This window comes from Schistocerca gregaria, chromosome 4, assembly GCF_023897955.1.
Source record: "Schistocerca gregaria isolate iqSchGreg1 chromosome 4, iqSchGreg1.2, whole genome shotgun sequence".
In the NCBI taxonomy this organism is placed as follows: Eukaryota; Metazoa; Arthropoda; class Insecta; order Orthoptera; family Acrididae; genus Schistocerca; species Schistocerca gregaria.
The window spans coordinates 203,963,011-203,981,896 of NC_064923.1; the positions used below are offsets into that span (position 1 = coordinate 203,963,011).

The 18,886-nt window shown below is 40.9% G+C and overlaps 1 protein-coding gene across 1 annotated transcript in view; it reads right to left on the reverse strand.

Moving 5' to 3' along the window:
* Positions 1-520: 520 nt before the first annotated feature.
* LOC126267982 (trypsin-7-like) overlaps positions 521-18,886 on the reverse strand; it is a 134,323-nt gene continuing 115,957 nt past the window's right edge. The window contains exon 7 of the mRNA XM_049973328.1: positions 521-1,761. Coding sequence (XP_049829285.1) covers positions 1,640-1,761 — 122 coding nt within the window. The 3' untranslated portion in view covers positions 521-1,639. The remainder of the gene's footprint in view (positions 1,762-18,886) is intronic.

An 18,886-nucleotide genomic window follows, 5' to 3' on the forward strand; every position in this document is an offset into this window, starting at 1 on the left:
TGCCCTTGAATGTCTAGAATTTCTTCAGGGTTTCTGGTGCACAGTCACTGTTCTTGTAAAAGGGCTTTACCAGCAGTGTGCAATCTTTTACGGAGACAGTCACATTGGCCATCTTGTACGCAAACTGAGGAGTAGCCATGTTCTGCGCATCTGTTGGTGTGAATATTCTGATACTTACATTGTCATGTATTGGTCAACTTTTCATAAAATCTTTTTTGTTTCATGATGTTTCCACGAGCAGCAGTAATATGCTGCTCAAATTTGGTGTCAGTCATTTTGAGCAGTGGACCTCTTTCTACAACATTTTGAAACTGGACCTGTAATTATGGGCATTGTGTAAATAATGTCACTAGTTCATTATATAGAGTTCTCAATAATTTAACTTTATTCACTGCCCTTCAGATAATAGTGTATAACCATTTATCTTGAAAATAGCAAAGGGAAAGATCAAGTGTGTGGTAGTATATAACAAAGAATGCGAAATGAAGTGAAAAGAGGCAGAAAAGAGTTTTTGTTTAAATAGGATGGTACCAATAATAAAAAAATATTTTACAATGAATATTACAAATTTTCAGCACCATGAAAGTAAGTTGTACTTTTTCAGTAACAGTTAAGATATTGCGCTATAGATTTTTTGTAATTGTGAGTTAAGGGGGCATCGTTTCAGATCATTAGTGTTATTAAAGTAAACAAAGAAATGTAAAAAAAAAATCTGTGGAAGGAGAACCAGTCATCCTATAGAACTGGCATGGACTACTGAACAGGGATGTAAGAATGTGCTGATAAGAACTCCAGTAGATGATCTACTGAATCAACACTCTCTGTATCCATCTACTGTCCAGTGCTTTATATGATGAATTGGCGCATTTTTTGTATCAGTTTTTATTTTCCACATGGGTTTTCCATTGTATTTATTACAAAAGTAATTGTAAGAAATTGAAAGTTAATAACATGATCATTGTTCCATATGAAACACATTAAGCTCTTCTCTCTATTGATCATCATATAAATACGTAAAATGAAAATAAATAAATAAATAAGGAATCTAAAATCACTGAACAATTCATCTTCGACCTCTCAGTTGGCAAGCTGATCAATAGTTTTCCTGTTAATTTAAAACTCTATATATGTTGGTCATCCCTGTAATAAGTTCAAAATAGCCACTGTTCAGCTGAAACACTGTGCTTATCAGTATTAGTTAATTTTTCATGTAAGACCAATCTCTTAGCCTGAAAACTGTTTTAGAGAGGTGTTAACTGCCAATGTTAGAACCATTTTTTGAAGGTGGTCATATCTTGGGATACTGGTACTCCTGTACCAAGAGGGATTCCTGTATGGCAATTTTCTGCATATTGTCCCAGCATCATATTTCCAGCAAAGATACTGACTATGATAACAGTGAATATCTGCATCCATATGCTGATTTACAATTATTGTCATATTTAATGAATGGTGTTGATTTAGGGAGTGTGGTTTTCTGTTGGCACATAATTGTTATTTCCCTGAGAAATATATTCTTCTATTTGGATGATGGGCTGAAGTGTGTGATGATGTATCAGTGTTTCACTCTACATGGAGAATGTTTCCAGTTTTTGATCACAGTAAATGTGTAATAATTAAAAGTTTGCATTTGTCAAGTTTACTGGTCACAGTAACAACCGTCTCTTGTATTTACACGAATCCAATCAAGATAACGTGTTACTCTTGTGTAAACACCAGGATAACCAGCACGTGCACAGCCATTGCCCCAGGAAACTACCCCTGCAAAGAAATGCACAAAATGAATCAGTTACAGGTTATGTGAAATATTTTGATTTTGCATATTTTCATTACCTGAAGTGTTCTAATGTCAGACAACAGATTTACAGAACTAGACTATGCATTAATGTTTTCTGCAATGGGAAAGTTTTTTGCTTCAGTTCAGAAAGTCTAAAGTAATGGGTAGTTGTGATCATACAAACATACTACTTGCATAATGATATATCATCTAAAACTCTTAATGATAAAATTGGGATTCGAGTGTCAGCGTACTCTGCATTATAGCAAGATCAAAGATTTACCAAGATAAAATAAGATTGATTCAGATATAATGTTTGTATATGAAAATTACAACTTGTAGCAATAGTAGTCAAATTGAATTCAAACTCAGAGCATGCATAGAACAGCACATAAACGAATTAAGATACAGAAAGGTGCATGTATCGTTGAGGATAGAATTAATGTTACTGTTACTAAGTCGACATAATTCACTGGCCATGGCCAGACAGATTGTGTCATGTCATAGTGGTTATATTCTGAAACTACTACTAAAACTAAGATAAAAAAGAAGGTGCATTACACAAACTGATATAAACAGTGGTTTATAAACAACACTTTACACCTTTTAAATGTTTCCAGTTTGTGGGTTCACATGTGCTGGTATCATATTGACCAGAGTGCAATTCCACTCATAGGGAAAAATTCATTTACAGAATATAGTTGGTTGTGCTTGAGCATACACATCAGTCTAGCTCTGACAGTCCTTGGTGGCAATGTTTGAACATCCAGTGATAAGTGATTGACTTCTTGATGGCTGCTGTGGGAAAACTGTCCAGTGCCTTACTTAGGCAACAGCTTGGAATATGAGTGTTGGCCTTATTTTGTGTTTCATGGTTGTGAATCTCTTGTCTCTTGTAGAAGAATTCTTGATTTTCTGTTATATTGACATGAGAGTTGAAAACATATTGGCCAAATACTGACATTATTCCTAACTGCTTGAAAATGGTCTACAGTGGTCAAATTTCTTGCTGGAAGATATTATTCTTACAGCCTTTTGTAGGAGCAACATGATTTTACTTACAGCGGAGTGTCCTCACAGCAGCAACCCATATCTGATGTGGCTGTGTAACAGTGCATAAAATATTGTCATTAAGTACTAATCTGTTATCACACATTTGAGCTTCTTGAGGAGATAAATTACTCTTGAGAGCTTAGAACACACATGTGCTGTGTCCTCTGGCCACATCAGCTTATTGTTAGTTGTGATTCCCAGGAGTTCTACACAATCAACATGTGCTATGGGGCCACTGTCACCAAGGCTGTATGCAGCCCTGTGGTACACCATGGTCCAGGGCCATTTCATGAAACATCACTCGCAGGATACAAACTCTGCCATCTGTCTCATAGGTAAGAGTCAGAGCCCTAAAAACGACACTCTGTATTCCATGAGATTTTAATTTTTCCAACAGTATCTTCTGAGAGATGTTAATCAAATTCATTGCTTATATCACAAAGAATTAAGGCCATGTCGTTCTTTTCTTGATATGCTTCCATTATTTTTGTTATTACAGCAAGCATTGCAGTAAATGTAGATTTCCCTCTTCTAAATCCATGGTGGTTAACCGGGAAGAAGTTGTTGTCTTCAAAACAACATAACAGTTGGTTCTTCATAATAGTTTCAATCACATTTGCTAGTATTGGTATTGAAGTAATCTGGATGGACTGTTGGAATCACTTTTTTTATACACTGGTACTGTCTTTGCCTGTTTCAAGAGGTCTGGAACTATACCAGCCTCAAGGCATTAGTTAATGACAGCAGCCAAAGGTTCAGCAATATCAGATGCACTATCCTTCAGAAAAGCATTACATGCCAGAGTGTTTAAAATCTTTCACAGTTTTTAGGAGGTCCTCTGGAAGCACTTTTCTACCTGGTCAAGGTGCAACCATTGCTAATGCTTATATTACTTGTAATATTAATTTCTAAATGTGGTACTTCAGCTACGTTATTCCCAACAACATCAATAAAATATTTGTTAAAATCATCATGGCTGAAAGGTTGCAATGGAGCATTGGGTCCTTTTCTGTGTTCATTGACCAGTTCTCAGACCACTTTACATGGGTTGTGGTCTTCAGAAATGAACCTATCATTATATGCATTCTTGTCTGCTTCTGCTTCCTCCCTTTAGATTCTTTTATCTTTCAGATAATAGCAATGAAACGTGTCTTTGGCCCTGGTATCTGTTGCTGTTTTAACTCAATCATTTAGCAGCAAAACAACACAATTCTTGTTTTCCAGCCTGGGAGTGCCCCTTGCTTTGTCTCTGCCCATTTTTCTTCTGTTTTATAGTTTACCTAAGGGATTCTTTATGTTTTCTGATGGGAAACATTTGTCTAAATTTACTGTGAGGAGCTGGAAAATACATTTAAAAGCATCACTTGATCCTAATCCTACAACTGTAGACTGCCCATCGATTCATGAGCCCCCTGCTTTTCCATGAATGCTTTCTTTATTGTCTGTGACACAAGACGAAGTGTAAGGAGACACAATACTAGTAAGACTTTGTCAACTCACATGTGTCTCAAAATTAACTTTCAGGCACCAAATAGTGATATGCCATTTGGACCAACATTAGGAATTAACGAAAGGGTCAATTTCCTTCTACCATAACACATGGAGAATAGTTGTCTACAAGTATCAAAGTCAGTAATAAAAAACTTTGTGATATGATCTGTGCTTTTTTAATGTCGTTTTTATTTTCCTACAGCATTTTAAACTCTTTGCAACTTGACAAATTCTTATCTACATCTCTGTCATCCTAGACTCAGTAACCAATACCAGCAATAAGATTTATGTTATTCAATAGAAGATTTCAGTTGCGTGTCTGCTTGTAAAACTGGTAGTGTAGATATCTGTAAGTTCTTTTTTGTAACAGAAGTCTTATATTTTGTAATCCTTACTTTTCATATCAGTATGCATTTATCTTTCAGTGGTAAGAGAAGTACAGTTAGTACAGCTTTGCAACTCATTATGTATGCAAAACTAAATCTGTGATGATGAAACTTCTTGACAGATTAAAACTGTGTGCTGGACCGAGACTCAAACTCGGGACCTTTGCCTTTCACGGGCAAGTGCTCTACTAACTGAGCTGTGATAATGTTTGAAATCTGGTTGTTATATGGACAGCCATTCAACAATAATAACAAAAAAACAGAGAAATGGATGCAGCAGATTGGACATAGTAGTGTGGCTTCAGTTGCCAGAGACTGCAGTCGTGTGTGCGTGTGTGTGTGGTTTTTTTTTTTTTTTGAAGGCCATACTGGCTGAAAGCAAATTTATGACAGTCTTTTTGTTGTGCCTATGCGGGAGTGAGCACCTTTGCTATATGGTAAGTAGCAACTTCCTTTTGATAATATTGTTACATTCCATTGTGGATTTCCCATTGTTGGACATATTAGTCTGATATTTCTGACACAGTGGAGTGCAATGGTGTTTAAGTCACATGGAATTCCGTGAACTAGGTGACAGGAAGCAAAGTATTGATGATTGCTAGTACTGCAAGTTTCTGCCACTTTGATCACACCATAGAGAGAGAATACAGATGTTTAATTGGTTGCTGAGCTACTAATAGCGACACATTCATATAAGAATTGCATGAAACCCATGAGACTATTCCTTTATCAGCATTAACGGGGTTCTGTGTCTATGTATGACCCAAGTTATGTCTAACAGTCATTCTCATAGTTTTCCTAAAATCCTAATCATCAAATGTTCAACTAAAATGAAAGCCATTGACCAGTCCAAAGTTCGCAGGGTTTAAGATGAGGGCACATCTAAAACCCACACTTGGGATGGCTGGTATAATTAAATCTAATGAGCTGGGTTCGATCCTATCCAGTCTGATGTTCAGAAAGTTAAGAGGTGCAGCCTCTCAATCACCTGCCCATGAACACTGTTCTCAATTTCCAAAATGTTGCAACTTATGCCATTTTCTAGTGAAACTTTGTGTGTGGGTCTCACTTGCCACAAAATAGCGAGTCAACTAATATGTGCTGTACCAGCACATTTGCTGGACCCATATTATAAATTGCATGCTAGCTGAATGGACACGACGCCATCTGCTATACGCTCTCTATGACAAATCTTTTGAGGTCACAGATGCCCACAATTTTTGGACCACCTACCAGTTTTGTCTGACAGTAGGACAGCAGTGTGAGTTTCTGGTAGTTTTTTTTTTTTTTTTTTTTTTTTTTTTTTTTTTTTTTTTTTTTTTTAAGCGAATATTTTATGCCAATTATCGTCTTCACTTGCTGCAGAAGTGTCAGTGCTATTCATACACAATTGACTAATTCCTGGCAGAAATTTGGTGTAGCTCCAGTGATGCAGCCAGCTTCCACTTTTGAATAATAACTGTAGTTTGGCTTCATTGATCAGGAGCATCCGGACATTGTTCATATCTTTTAATACCACCTGTCCATCTGTACTGTCATATTCATTTACTGTGAGATACTATGTGTTAATATCATCCTAGTCCTTTCTTATTTCACTTGTGGAGAAGCTGCCATTGAGATATTCAGCAGAATAAGCTCTACTTTATTTTATGAATTACTGTAGTGAGCAACATGCAGCTAAGAATAGTTAATAGCCAACAACAGTGAAAAACTTGTTCATGTCTGCCGTATGTCAGTGTCACAACATTGTCCTGACAATGTTCATGAAGCAGGCAACACAAAAGTCAGAGCAGGTTGGAACCAATTGCAAATGTTGTGAGCAGGTGTTGAAAAATAAAATTATTGTCACTGACTATGCCGTATGCAGTTGGAAGTGGAGTACAACTTAACCTACCAGATTGTACTCACAGTTACACCAAATAAATATTCTGATTCGACACTTCGTTAGTGTGAAATCAGCGGGGATTAAATTAAGAGCAAAATTGAAAGGCACTGCATAGAAACTCTACCCCACACCCAGCTTTGTGGACCTTTTGTTGTTACTTTAGTTTATCTCCCTTTCTTAAGTGTACTGAAGGTGGACACGTTCATTCATCAGATGCAATTTGCTTCTAATTTTATTGCCAGTGCAACAGAAGTGGTGATATTGCTATCATTACAAGTAGATGAAACATTTTGTTATTTCTATTAATGTAGACTAAATGCCAGTTTCACTTACTCATGGCATATTCTAAGGAAGATTAGGAGTGAATGTCCTGTCGACATTGAGATCATTAGGGGCTGGACCTATGCTAGAAAATGCTGTCAGGGTTTGATGTTCCTTTCTATATGCTCTGGTAGCAACTGTTTCACTCTCCGTGTTAGTAGAGGCTAGACCTGAATTTCACACTGTGTACATTGGTTGGTTTCATTTAATCATGGAGTTTTAAGACCACTTCCTTCATTGTTACAAATAGATATAGCACAAAATTCAGTTTGTTGATTTGACACTTTAGTATTTGTAGCCTTTGAGATATTGCCAATGGAAGTTTTTCTAGCAAAACTATTTTTAAGTCTACAATCGTCAAAAGCACAAAAAATATTACCTACAGCGCATTTGCTGTGGTAAATGAGATTGTCAGTTTCCAGTGCGGTTAAAAGAAAAAATAAAAATAATTCTGGCTGTTTCTTAAGGGGAAGGCCACTCAAAGAATTCACATCTGCCCTTATTTTGTGTTGTTCAAGTTTCAGTCAGTGAATCTGAATATTATTTGTAACTATGCTGTACCTCTTATCCTAGTTACAGAAGTGAAAATAAACTTATTGATCTATTCATTTGGCCCTGTGTCAACTCTGTGGCAGATTGCACTGTGTTATTGATGAGCAAGCTGTGTACCTCAAGAAAGTTTGGCTGTAAGAACATATTCTTTCTGTCTCTAGTATAATTTGAATGTAACAATCCTATAGAATATATTTGGCAACTTTGTTACCATCATTTTTGTTGTGACAGTGCCACGACATTTAACAGTGCCGCCACAACAGTACGCGCAAACTGCGATAGAGGTGCTCCGCAACTCGGCTGAGCGCGGGAGCGCCACCTAGCTACGAACGCCGCATGTCACGGCATGGCAGTCGAATAAGAGATACTAAGTTGTTATCATGTAACCAGCTATTGTTTCTAAGTGAGTGTGTTTGAATATCCACGCAATTATTGGTGATTAAAGGTTATAACACTTTTTGGTGACGAGGTCGGATATTTTCACTGCGTTATGGATTTGTGTGTTCGTGACGAGGCAGACATGGAACAGCTTATGCAAACGCTCATTGAACAACAAACACGGCTGCTATTCAGGCACAACAAACACAGCTGACGGCTGCTATTCAGGCGTTGTCGACGTCGCTTACTTATCGTCTGTCTTCCTCTTCTCTGCCTCCATTCCCTCCTTACGACGAGGTTGAAGAAGACTGGGAGGATTATGAGAAGCGTTTGCGGCAACACTTCTTGGCTTTCGGCGTTGTCGACGCTCCTACGTGTAAGTCGTTATTTCTATCTTGGATTTCCCCACGGATCTATCAGCTGCTATCTCAGTTAGCCCCTCTGCAAGAACCTGCCTCTCTGTCCTTCCAAGAAATGTGTGACTTATTGTCTAACTATTACCGAAAAAACACCCACGTCGTTGCCGCCCGCATGGCGTTCTACCGGTGTCGTAAACAGCCCCATCAATCTTACCGGGCTTGGGCGGCAGAATTACACGGTCTGAGTAGGAAATGTCAGTTTGTCACGGACACTCATCATGAGTCTTATGCTGATTCAATGGTTAGGGATGCTATTCTATGGCTTGCTCCTGATAAAGAAGTTCGGCAATGTGCCCTACAATTGCCAAACCCGTCGTTGTCGGAAGTTCTAAGCATCGCTCAATCCTTTGAAGTGTCTCACGCCGCTGGCGCGCAAATAGACGTGTGGTGTGATGTAGGCGCTGTACAGTCAACTTTCGACACGGACAATTTGCCTGTTTCACAGGAGAACGAAGATGTGGCGGCGGTTCACTCACGTAAACAACATCGTGTTGGGCCGCAATGCTCGCAGCGAAACAGCAACCACAGAAGCAGGTTCGTTCTGCACTTCCTTCTTGTCCACATTGTTTCGTACAGCATGACAGGGCTGCGTGTCCAAAACGTTGGGCCACATGTAACTCATGTAGGAAAAAAGGCCACATTGCTTCTGTGTGTCAGTCCCTTAAAGTTCCTGTCGACGAGGACGAGGCACCGGACATGGATGTTAACTGTGTGTATGTTACTGTTCGTGTTCTGGATAAAGACATTTGCATGCAAGTGGACACTGGTTCTGCAGTAACTCTAATTAATTCTCGCACGTATTTGGAGTTGGGCTCCCCTCCCTTGTCTCCAGTTATGCGAAATCTGAGAACTTACAATAAACAGAAAATTCCTATCATTGGCCAGTTTGATGCTTCCACTGCCTACAAGTCTGTTGTTAGGCCCCTCACGTTTTATGTGGTGGATCATGGCGGCACTGAAAACCTGTTCGGTTATGATGCTTTCTAGTTGTTCGGGTTCTCCATTGATGATTTGCACCTCATATCTGAGGATATTTCGTATCAACAGCTGGATGAATTGTGTTCTGAATTTTCATCCCTGTTCTCTGCTGGTCTGGGTCATGCCAAGGATTTTGAAGCCCACATTACTCTTAAACCTACAGCTCGCCCTAAGTTTTTCCTTGCACACCCTATTCCGGTGGTGTTGCGTGCACCTGTCAAGGCTGAGATAGACAGGTTAACAGCTTCAGGGATTCTTCTTCCTGTTATCTCCAGCGAATGGGTATCGCCACTCGTGGTGGTTTCTAAACCAAATGGGAGTCTGCGATTGTGTGGTGATTTTAAAGCCACTGTCAACGCTCAGAGCCTCATTGACACTTATTCTCTTCCTCGTCCTGAGGAGTTATTTACCAAGCTCGCTGGGGGCCAGTTCTTTTCCAAACTTGACTTATCGGAGGCGTACTATCAGTTGCCGTTGGATGCTTCTTCCAAGGAATTTCTCGTCATCAACACTCCTTGTGGGTTGTATCAGTACCAGCGGTTACCATTTGGTGTCACTAGCATGCCAGCCATTTTTCAGCGGTTTTTGGAACAGCTCACGGCTTCCGTTCCCAGCTGCATAAACTATCTGGATGACATTGTTGTCACGGGAGCCTTCACTGAGGAGCACCTTCACAATTTGCATTCCCTGTTTCGGGTTTTACATTCGGCTGGGTTGAGGTGCAATCTGGACAAGTCACAGTTCTTCCAACCCTCCATTGTGTATCTTGGTTTCCACTTGTCGCATAAGTGTATAGGTCCTCTATGTCAGCACGTTGCGGCCATTAACGCTCTACCCCGGCCGTCTAAGAAGGTCAAAGAACTTCAGGTGTTTCTAGGCAAGAATGCTTATTATCACAAATTCATTCCATCCACGGCGACGGTAGCTCATCCTCTGCATCAGCTGTTACGCAAAAACATCCCTTTCTGTTGGTCCGACGAATGTGAGCAGGCTTTTGTTCGCCTGAAGGCTAATTTGCAGTTGGCGCCTTGTCTTGCCACATTCCGTCCGGGTCAGCACTTGGTTCTGGCGACTGACGCGTCATAGTATGGCCTAGGAGCTGTTCTCGCCCGTCGGCATGAGGATGGTTCGGAACGACCCATCGCCTATGCTTCCAAGACCCTCAATGATGCGCAACGGCATTACTCTCAAATCGAAAAGGAGGCGCTCACTATCATTTATGCTCTAAAGAAGTTCAGCATTTTTTTGTATGGTTCTAAGTTTCATCTCATCACAGACCACAAGCCGCTGGTCTCTCTGTTCAGCCCATCAGCGTCGCTTCTGGATAAGGCAGCTCACTGCCTGCAATGTTTGGCTTTATACTTGCCTCGTTTTCACTATGAGATTCACTATCACCCCACGGCCCAGCACGCCAATACTGATGCATTGTCGCGAGGCCCCGACCCAGTTTTCGTTAGTGATGAACTACTCTGTTTCCACATTGATAAGGAAGAACGTCATGCGGTCGAGGGTTTTCCACTTACAGGTTCGCAGGTCGCGTCTGCTACTGCGCGGGACCCAGCCCTGCGTCAGGTCAACGGGGTTGGCCGGACAGGACCAAGGGCCGGGCATCGGATCCCCTTCGCAACTACCATGCCTTGCACCATCTGTTCATGATGGTGTTGTTCTTCTGGCCACGGATGGCGCATCTCCACGGGTCGTGGTGCCAGCCTCTCTTCGCAAAGATGTTCTCAAACTGTTACATGAAGGCCATTGGGGTATTTCTCGGACTAAGTCCCTGGCCCGCAGACACGTTTATTGGCCCGGTATTGATTCGGACATCGCCCACGTGGTTACTGCGTGTGGTCAGTGTGCTCAACAACTGGCTGCACCTCGTACCGTGCTCTCTCCGTGGCCTGATCCGGCGCAGCCATGGCAACGGGTGCACGCTGACTTTGCCGGCCCCTTCCTCGGTACTTATTGGCTACTGTTGATTGACGCCTTCTCGAAGTTTCCATTTGTTGTTCGATGTCCGTCGCCCACCACTGCGGCGACGACACTGGCTGTGTCCAAAATCTTTGCACTAGAAGGTCTTCCATCCACGATCGTTCACAGACAATGGCCCTCAGTTCTCTTCGCCGGCCCTCCGTGATTTTTGTACTGGACAAGGGATTCATCATGTTACAGCACTGCCCTTCCATCAGCAATCGAATGGGGTCGTCGAGTGCCTTGTCCGCACGTTCAAAAGCCAGATGAAAAAAATCCTTAGTGATTTTTCCACAGATGACACTCTTCTGCAATTTCTGAGTTCTTATTGCTTCATGCCTCTGGGTGATCGTAGCCCTGCTGAACTCTTGCATGGCCGCCAACCGCGTACTCTACTGCACCTGCTTCACCCTGTCAGGCCTTGTGCTGTGTCCCCTAGTGCGGGAAAATACTCGGTGGGCGCCGACGTGTGGGCACGAGGGTATGGATCTCGCCCTAAATGTATTCCAGGGGTGGTCAAGGCCCTTGGTGACCGCCGGCTTTGTGAAATACGTACAGACAACGGCATGGTTGTTCGCCATTACGACCAGATGTGCCCACTCATGGTGGCCACGCCAGTGCCACTGCCCCTTCCTTCGCCTCCACCAGCCCGAGAAGCCAGTCCTGTCACTGCTGCCGATCTACCATACGTGTTCAAACAGCCAAAGTCGCTACCGCTTCCGAGTACGCCGGAACTGGCCCCAATCGCGACGCTGCCTTCTCCGGGACCCATCTCGCTGGAGCACACCCCCAGGTCCACGACACCTATGGATGCTGCTCTGGAGTTTTCACCCATCATCTCATCCAGGAGGCACGTTCCACGCATGAGCTTCCGTCCTGGATATTTTCGACCATACTCTTGTGTCTGTCCGCGGGATCTTCTCGGGGCCTCACAAGAGGCCATGGATCTCTGCGCATTGACCATGTCTCCAAGGAAGTGAGTGTTTTTTTTTTTTCAAGGGGGGAAAAGTGTTGTGCCAGTGCCACAACATTTAACAGTGCCGCCACGACAGTACGTGCAAATGGCGATGGAGGCGGTCTGCAACTTGGCTGAGCGCAGGAGTGCCAACTAGCTACAAACGGCGCCGGCCGCATGTCATGGCACGGCAGTTGAATAAGAGATACTGAGTTGTTATCATGTAACCAGCTATTGTTTCTAAGTGAGTGTGTTTGAATATCCACGCAATTATTTGGTGATTAAAGGTTATAACAATTTTGTTTCCTAAAATGGCTCAGAATTGTGCTGTTATATAATTGATATTTTTTGTCATTTCTGTTAAATATTGTAATCTATTCTCACTTAAGCTGTGACATAAAGTCCATAATTTTACATTTCTGAGTCAACGCAGTCATTCCATGCCATGGGTCATACTGGCTGTGCTCTTATGACAGCGATGTGTGTGGAGAACCAGTGGAAAGATAAGGCTCTCATGTAGTGATGAGTGAGTACTGGACAAATTGCAGCACATATCTGCAATGTTGAATAATTGCTGGACAGCTGTAATTGCGAAACTGACTGTGTTGATAGTTTACACAGTGTGACACTGGATTGATGGCAGTCTGGTATAGTGGCATGCATACTGTTGCACTAACTTCAGTTGTGGAGAAACCAGAATGTCTTAGAGTGCTGTCTGATGTGAACAAAATTGTGAGGTCTTGGGGTGCCATTGGATATAACATGCAATCTTGATTGCCACATATTATTATGGAGGACGGGTTGAACAATTGCCACCATATCAGTGAGTGCCAAACTGTTGTGTTTCTTGGTGTCCTTAAGACATAAGAACTTTTTCAAAGTGTCAGAAGTAGTGGCCTATCTAATACACTTGAATTGAAACATAAGAGTTGATTTGCTCATGTAGTTTATTTTAAAAATATAGTAATAAATGCAAAATATATATTCAATTCATACATTATTTATTGAATAGATTTATCATTTATAGAGTTAATGGGATAAATGAGTTTGTCTTCGCTACACAGCTGTTTGCATCTCAAAACTGAAATGATCACAGCTACCCTAATATCCTATTACACTTTAGTTTGTGCTTGATATCTACTCTTTATTAAGTGACCACTGGAAACTGAGCTTTTTACACAGCATTGGCTCTGAAAGACTCGTGAATTCCTGCAGATTTTTGGACATTATCTACATGAAAGTACTTTTGAATTATTAAGTAAGCTTCAAATACAGATTATATTTTGCTAGACAAATCAGATTCATTCGAGACTAAGAAGCGGTTTCATAAGGGGAATTAAAATTGATACCATCTTCATTAATTTTTCTATTCCATATTTTTTTATTAACTTTATTTCTTTATTTTTTAATTTTTAAAGTCTTTCATTTTAAAATGTGACTGTTGTGTCCTCTTAGGGACAGTAGTGACAATAATACAACAAATATGTACAGGCTGAACCAGAACTGTACTGATAAATTTTCAGAGGTTGTTCATGAATAACTTCAGAGTATTTTGTTATGATGGACCTCTAGTGTTCAGCACCTCATTAAGGAGTAATAATGTAATTGTGATTTATTCGGTTTGTTACTGCGATCACTGTTGTTTCTGTGTAAATACCTTCACAACAGTGAAGAAGTCTGTAACATGCAGCCAGCAAATCAAATAACATAAAGATCAGAGTAATGAAACAATCATCACATGAAACACATACGCTGGCTGTTGTGGTTGCCATCCATGTCAAACAGACCATCATAGTGTTGTTATGCTGGTCTTCCATAGCATTCAGTGAGCCCATACACAAGGTGGAATCCCAAGTGAATATATCTTGCAAACTACAGTTTTTATTCACAAAAATATTGAGCAATACTTAGCAAACAGCTGCATACATGATCACCAAACCAGAAACAGTAATTGCTTGTACCTAGACAGAATGAATAAATCTAAAACCCAAATCACTATGTTTTACCAAGGTGTCAAGAAATACAATAAACTGCCAAAAGAAATCAAAAGCATAAAGGAACTTTGTAAATTTAAAGCATTCCTTAAAGAATATTTATTAAAAAACTAGTTTTTACTCGATTAGAGAATTCATGCAGCATAAAATTGGCATAAATAAATAATCAGGTTAAAAAATTATAAAGTGGACATACTAGATTGTAATTTACCCATACAAGTATTAGAGGAGTCTTGTGATATATTTCTTTTTATTGAAGCAGGTTCTCCTGCATTATGTAGTACAATGATAAATTATGTGTGTAATATATATAGCTTGTATTTCATTACCTTTTATGACAAAATAATGTACACATGTATGTATAATGATGACATCCATACAAAGAAATCTGTTTATGGATGAATAAATAAATAAATAAAATCAACCAACTCATCAGTAAACCTATCCACAGTACTGTTGTACATCACTGAAAACTCGAGGGTAGCAAGTTAAAGAGGGCATTACTGTTGTCAACGGCAGGTACTGTGAATGAATGGAAACAACACACAGTGGATACCATCGGCATGTGCACTATTGTGCACTATTTTTATTGCAATACAGATACAAGAAACCAAACGAATTGCCATAACTCTGTAACGAGCTGGTACTCTTGACTTCATACCATGTTGATCTGCACAACAAGAAGCAGGATCTGTTTGGTGTTGGTACTTCAAAGGAAATGGTTTGTTCATGATCACTCTGTTTGGATGGTGTATCTTGCTTTGCGGTTTTATTATAGTGAGTGCACACATACTGTAACATCCTGTACAACTACGAACGTGCTGTTCTGTTCTCCACGGTTTGGCTCTGTCGTGTGCTTCTTTGCACCTTGAATTTATGTCAAGTGTGGATGTGGCTTTATACGGAAGGTAATCCCCAATAATCTCTGAAAGTTAATCAGTGGCCTTCTGTTTCACCGCATATATTCAGCTCTCATATCAGCCACAATTATTTTAGAAACCTTCCTTCCACAGGCCTGGTCTTTATAGTTTACTATATCCACAATACATTCTAAAAATAGGTTCAGTAGAGGACTCAAATACTTTGAAGCAAATGATACAGTTGTTCCATACTGAATCCAGTGCTTTGTCTCAAATGGGGCCTGCAATCTTCCATGACAGTCCCACATTGAACAACCACAGTGAGTACAAACAGAAACCCATTTTGTACACTACAAATTACACTCTTAAGACAACGTATAAGTGGCCAAGTTAAGTGGTCCTGACAGTCGGAATACCAGTTACTTTGGAATAAGGCTGGGCATCTCTGACTTATTCCAAGTCGTGGCCACCTTTGTGCTCAGACGGCAAAGGATATCAAATCCACCGGTTAGTCCCTCAACCGTTAGGGGTAAAACTCAGTGGGACCCAGGACAAGTAAGGCTAGCAACCTGCTTCCCTGGTACTATAAATTTGATGCTGGCAACAATCAGAGCAAAATGCCTCGGACCTTTGGAGGTGACGGAGTCCCACCTCTAATTGACAAACCAGGGACTCCTAAGATACAACTCGGCAAACGAATGGTAACGAGATGGGAGCTATTAATATCAATGGGGGCTACTCTGGGAAGAAGGTAGAGCTGGCAGAGGCTGCAAGAAAGATGGGATTGGATGTTTTAGCAGTTAGTGACATTCGGGTAAGGGGTGAGAAAGAAGAGGAAGTGGGAGAATACAAGGTCTACGTGTCAGGAGTCAAAGCAGGAATAGTACAATGGGGTGTAGGGCTTTTCATCAGGAAAGAAATGGAACCCAGCGTAGTTGCAATAAGGTATGTAAACGAATGACTGATGTGGATAGATTGGACAGTGTCAAGCAAGAAAATTAAGATTGTGTCAGTATATTTGCATTGTGAAGGGACAGATCAAGATAAGATGGATAGTTTTTATGATGCATTCAGTGATGTAGTTGTTAGAGTAAAGGACAAGGACAGTGTTCTGCTCATGGGTGATTTTAATGCCAGGATTGTAATTCGAACAGAAGGGTATGAAAAGGTTATGGGTAAATTTGGAGAGGAAATGGAGGCCAACAGGAACGGGAAACAATTCTTGGATTTCTGTGCCAGTATGGGCTTAGTAATCACAAACTCCTTTTTTAAACATAAGAACATTCACCGGTATACTTGGGAAGGCAGGGGAACCAGATCTGTCATTGACCATATAATAACAGATCAGGAATTCAGGAAGGCTATGAGGGACACACGTGTGTTCAGGGGATTCTTTGATGACACTGATCACTATTTAATCTGCAGTGAAATTGGTATTGTGAGGCCGAAAGTGCAGGAGGTCAGGTCCATGTGTAGGAGGATAAGAGTGGAGAAACTTCAGGATAAGGAAATCAGACACAGGTATATAACAGTGATCTCAGAAAGGTACCAGTTAGTTGAATGTAATCAATTGCAGCTACTGGAAAAGGAATGGACAAGGTACAGGGACACAGTATTAGAAGTGGCCAAAGAATGTCTTGCAACAGTAGTGTGTAAAGGTAGGATGAAGCAAACAGCTTGGTGGAATGACACAGTCAAGGCAGCCTGTAAAAGGAAAAAGAAGGCATATCAAAAATAGCTAAAGACTAGAACTCATGTAGACAGAGAAAGTTATGTTGAAGAAAGAAACAAAGCCAAACAGATAATTACAGCATCCAAGAAGAAATCTTGGGAAGACTTTGGAAACAGGTTGGAGACCTTGGGTCAAGCTGCTGAAAAACCATTCTGGAGTGTTATTAGCAGTCTTCGAAAGGAAGGTAAGAAGGAAATGACAAGTGTTTTGGACAGGTCAGGAAAACTGCTGGTGAATCCTGTTGATGCCTTGGGCAGATGGAGGGAATATTTTGAAGAGTTGCTCAATGTAGGTGAAAATACGATCAGTAATGTTTCAGATTTCGATGTACAGTGGGACAGGAATGATGATGGAAATAGGATCACATTGGAGGAAGTGGAGAAAATGGTCAATAGATTGCAGTGCAATAAAGCGGCTGGGGTGGATGAAATTAAGTCAGAACTCATCAAATACAGTGGAATGTCAGGTGTTAAATGGCTACACAGGATAATTGAAATGGCGTGGGAGTCGGGACAGGTTCCATCAGAATGGATGAAAGCAGTAATCACACCAATCTTTAAACATGGAAACAGAAAAGATTGTAACAACTACAGAGGTATCTCTTTGATCAGCATTGTGGGTAAAATCTACTCAGGTATTGTTGAAAGGAAAATGCGAGTATTTGTTGAGGACAAATTGGATGAAAATCAGTGTGGGTTTAGGGCTCTTAGAGGTTGTCAGAACCAGATCTTTATCTGAGTCCATAGTTCAGAGTAGTTTCAGGGGTAAGACAAGGCTGCAACCTGTCTCCACTGTTGTTCATATTATTTATGGATCATATGTTGAAAACAATAGGCTGGCTGGGTGAGATTAAGATAGGTTAACACAAAATAAGCAGTCTCGCATATGCGGATGACTTTGTTGTGATGGCAGATTCTATTGAAAGTTTGCAAAGTAATATTTCAGAGCTAGATCAGAAATGTAAGGACTATGGTATGAAGATTAGCATCTCCAAAACAAAAGTAATGTCAGTTGGAAAAAGATATAAACGGATTGAGTGCCAAATAGGAGGAACAAAGTTAGAACAGGTGGACAGTTTCAAGTACTTACGATCCATATTTACCACAGGATGGCAACATAGTGAAAGAACTGGAAGTGAGGTGTAGCAAAGCTAATGCAGTGAGCACTCAGCTACGATCTACTCTCTTCTGGAAGAAGGAAGTTAGTACCAAGACTAAGTTATCTGTGCACCATTCAATCTTTCAACCAACTTTGTTTTATGGGAGCGAAAGCTGGGTGGATTCAGGTTACCTTATTCATAAGGTTGAGGTTACGGATATGGATATGGATATGAAAGTAGCTAGCATGATTACAGGTACTAGTAGATGGGAACAATGGCAGGAGGGTGTGCACAATGAGGAAATCAAAGAAAAACTGGGAGTGAACTCTATAGATGTAGCAGTCAGGGCGAACAGGCTAAGATGGTGGGGTCATGTTACATGCATGGGAGAAGCAAGGTTACCCAAGAGACTCATGGGTTCAGCAGTAGAGGGTAGGAGGAGTCGGGCTAGACCAAGGAGAAGGTACCTGGATTCGCTTAAGAATGATTTTGAAGCAATAGGCTTAACATCAGAAGAGGCACCAATGTTAGCACTAAATAGGGGATCATGGGGGAATTTTATAAGGGGGACTATGCTCCAGACTGAACACTGAAAGGCATAATCAGTCTTAAATGATGGTGATGCTGATGGAGACAACAAATAACGACACACCATGAAGGAATTGTCCAAATGGGAAGGAAATTGGTAGATGTGATAGACATCTACAGACGAAAGCTGATTACTACTATATCCCGTTACTAACCCATGTGCATGTGAATGCACTGAGTGTAGTGTTACTGTGTGCGTATGTACTTAAATCAGCCACTATTGTATGAGTGTGGGCCAGCCATCCAGCTGTTAGAGGCTGCCGTAGGAAGCATGCACATGGAACAGTCTCTGCCATGGTGTTGACCAGTGACTTGTGCCTATATATGCTCAGAGCAGTGCTGATTCAACCTTATATGTTCTTTTAGTTCGTACTGTTCACATGAGGTGTTCTGTGTATCGCTTCTGTTGCACCTTCTGTACGATCCTTTTGTCTTGTTACGTGTGGAGTCATG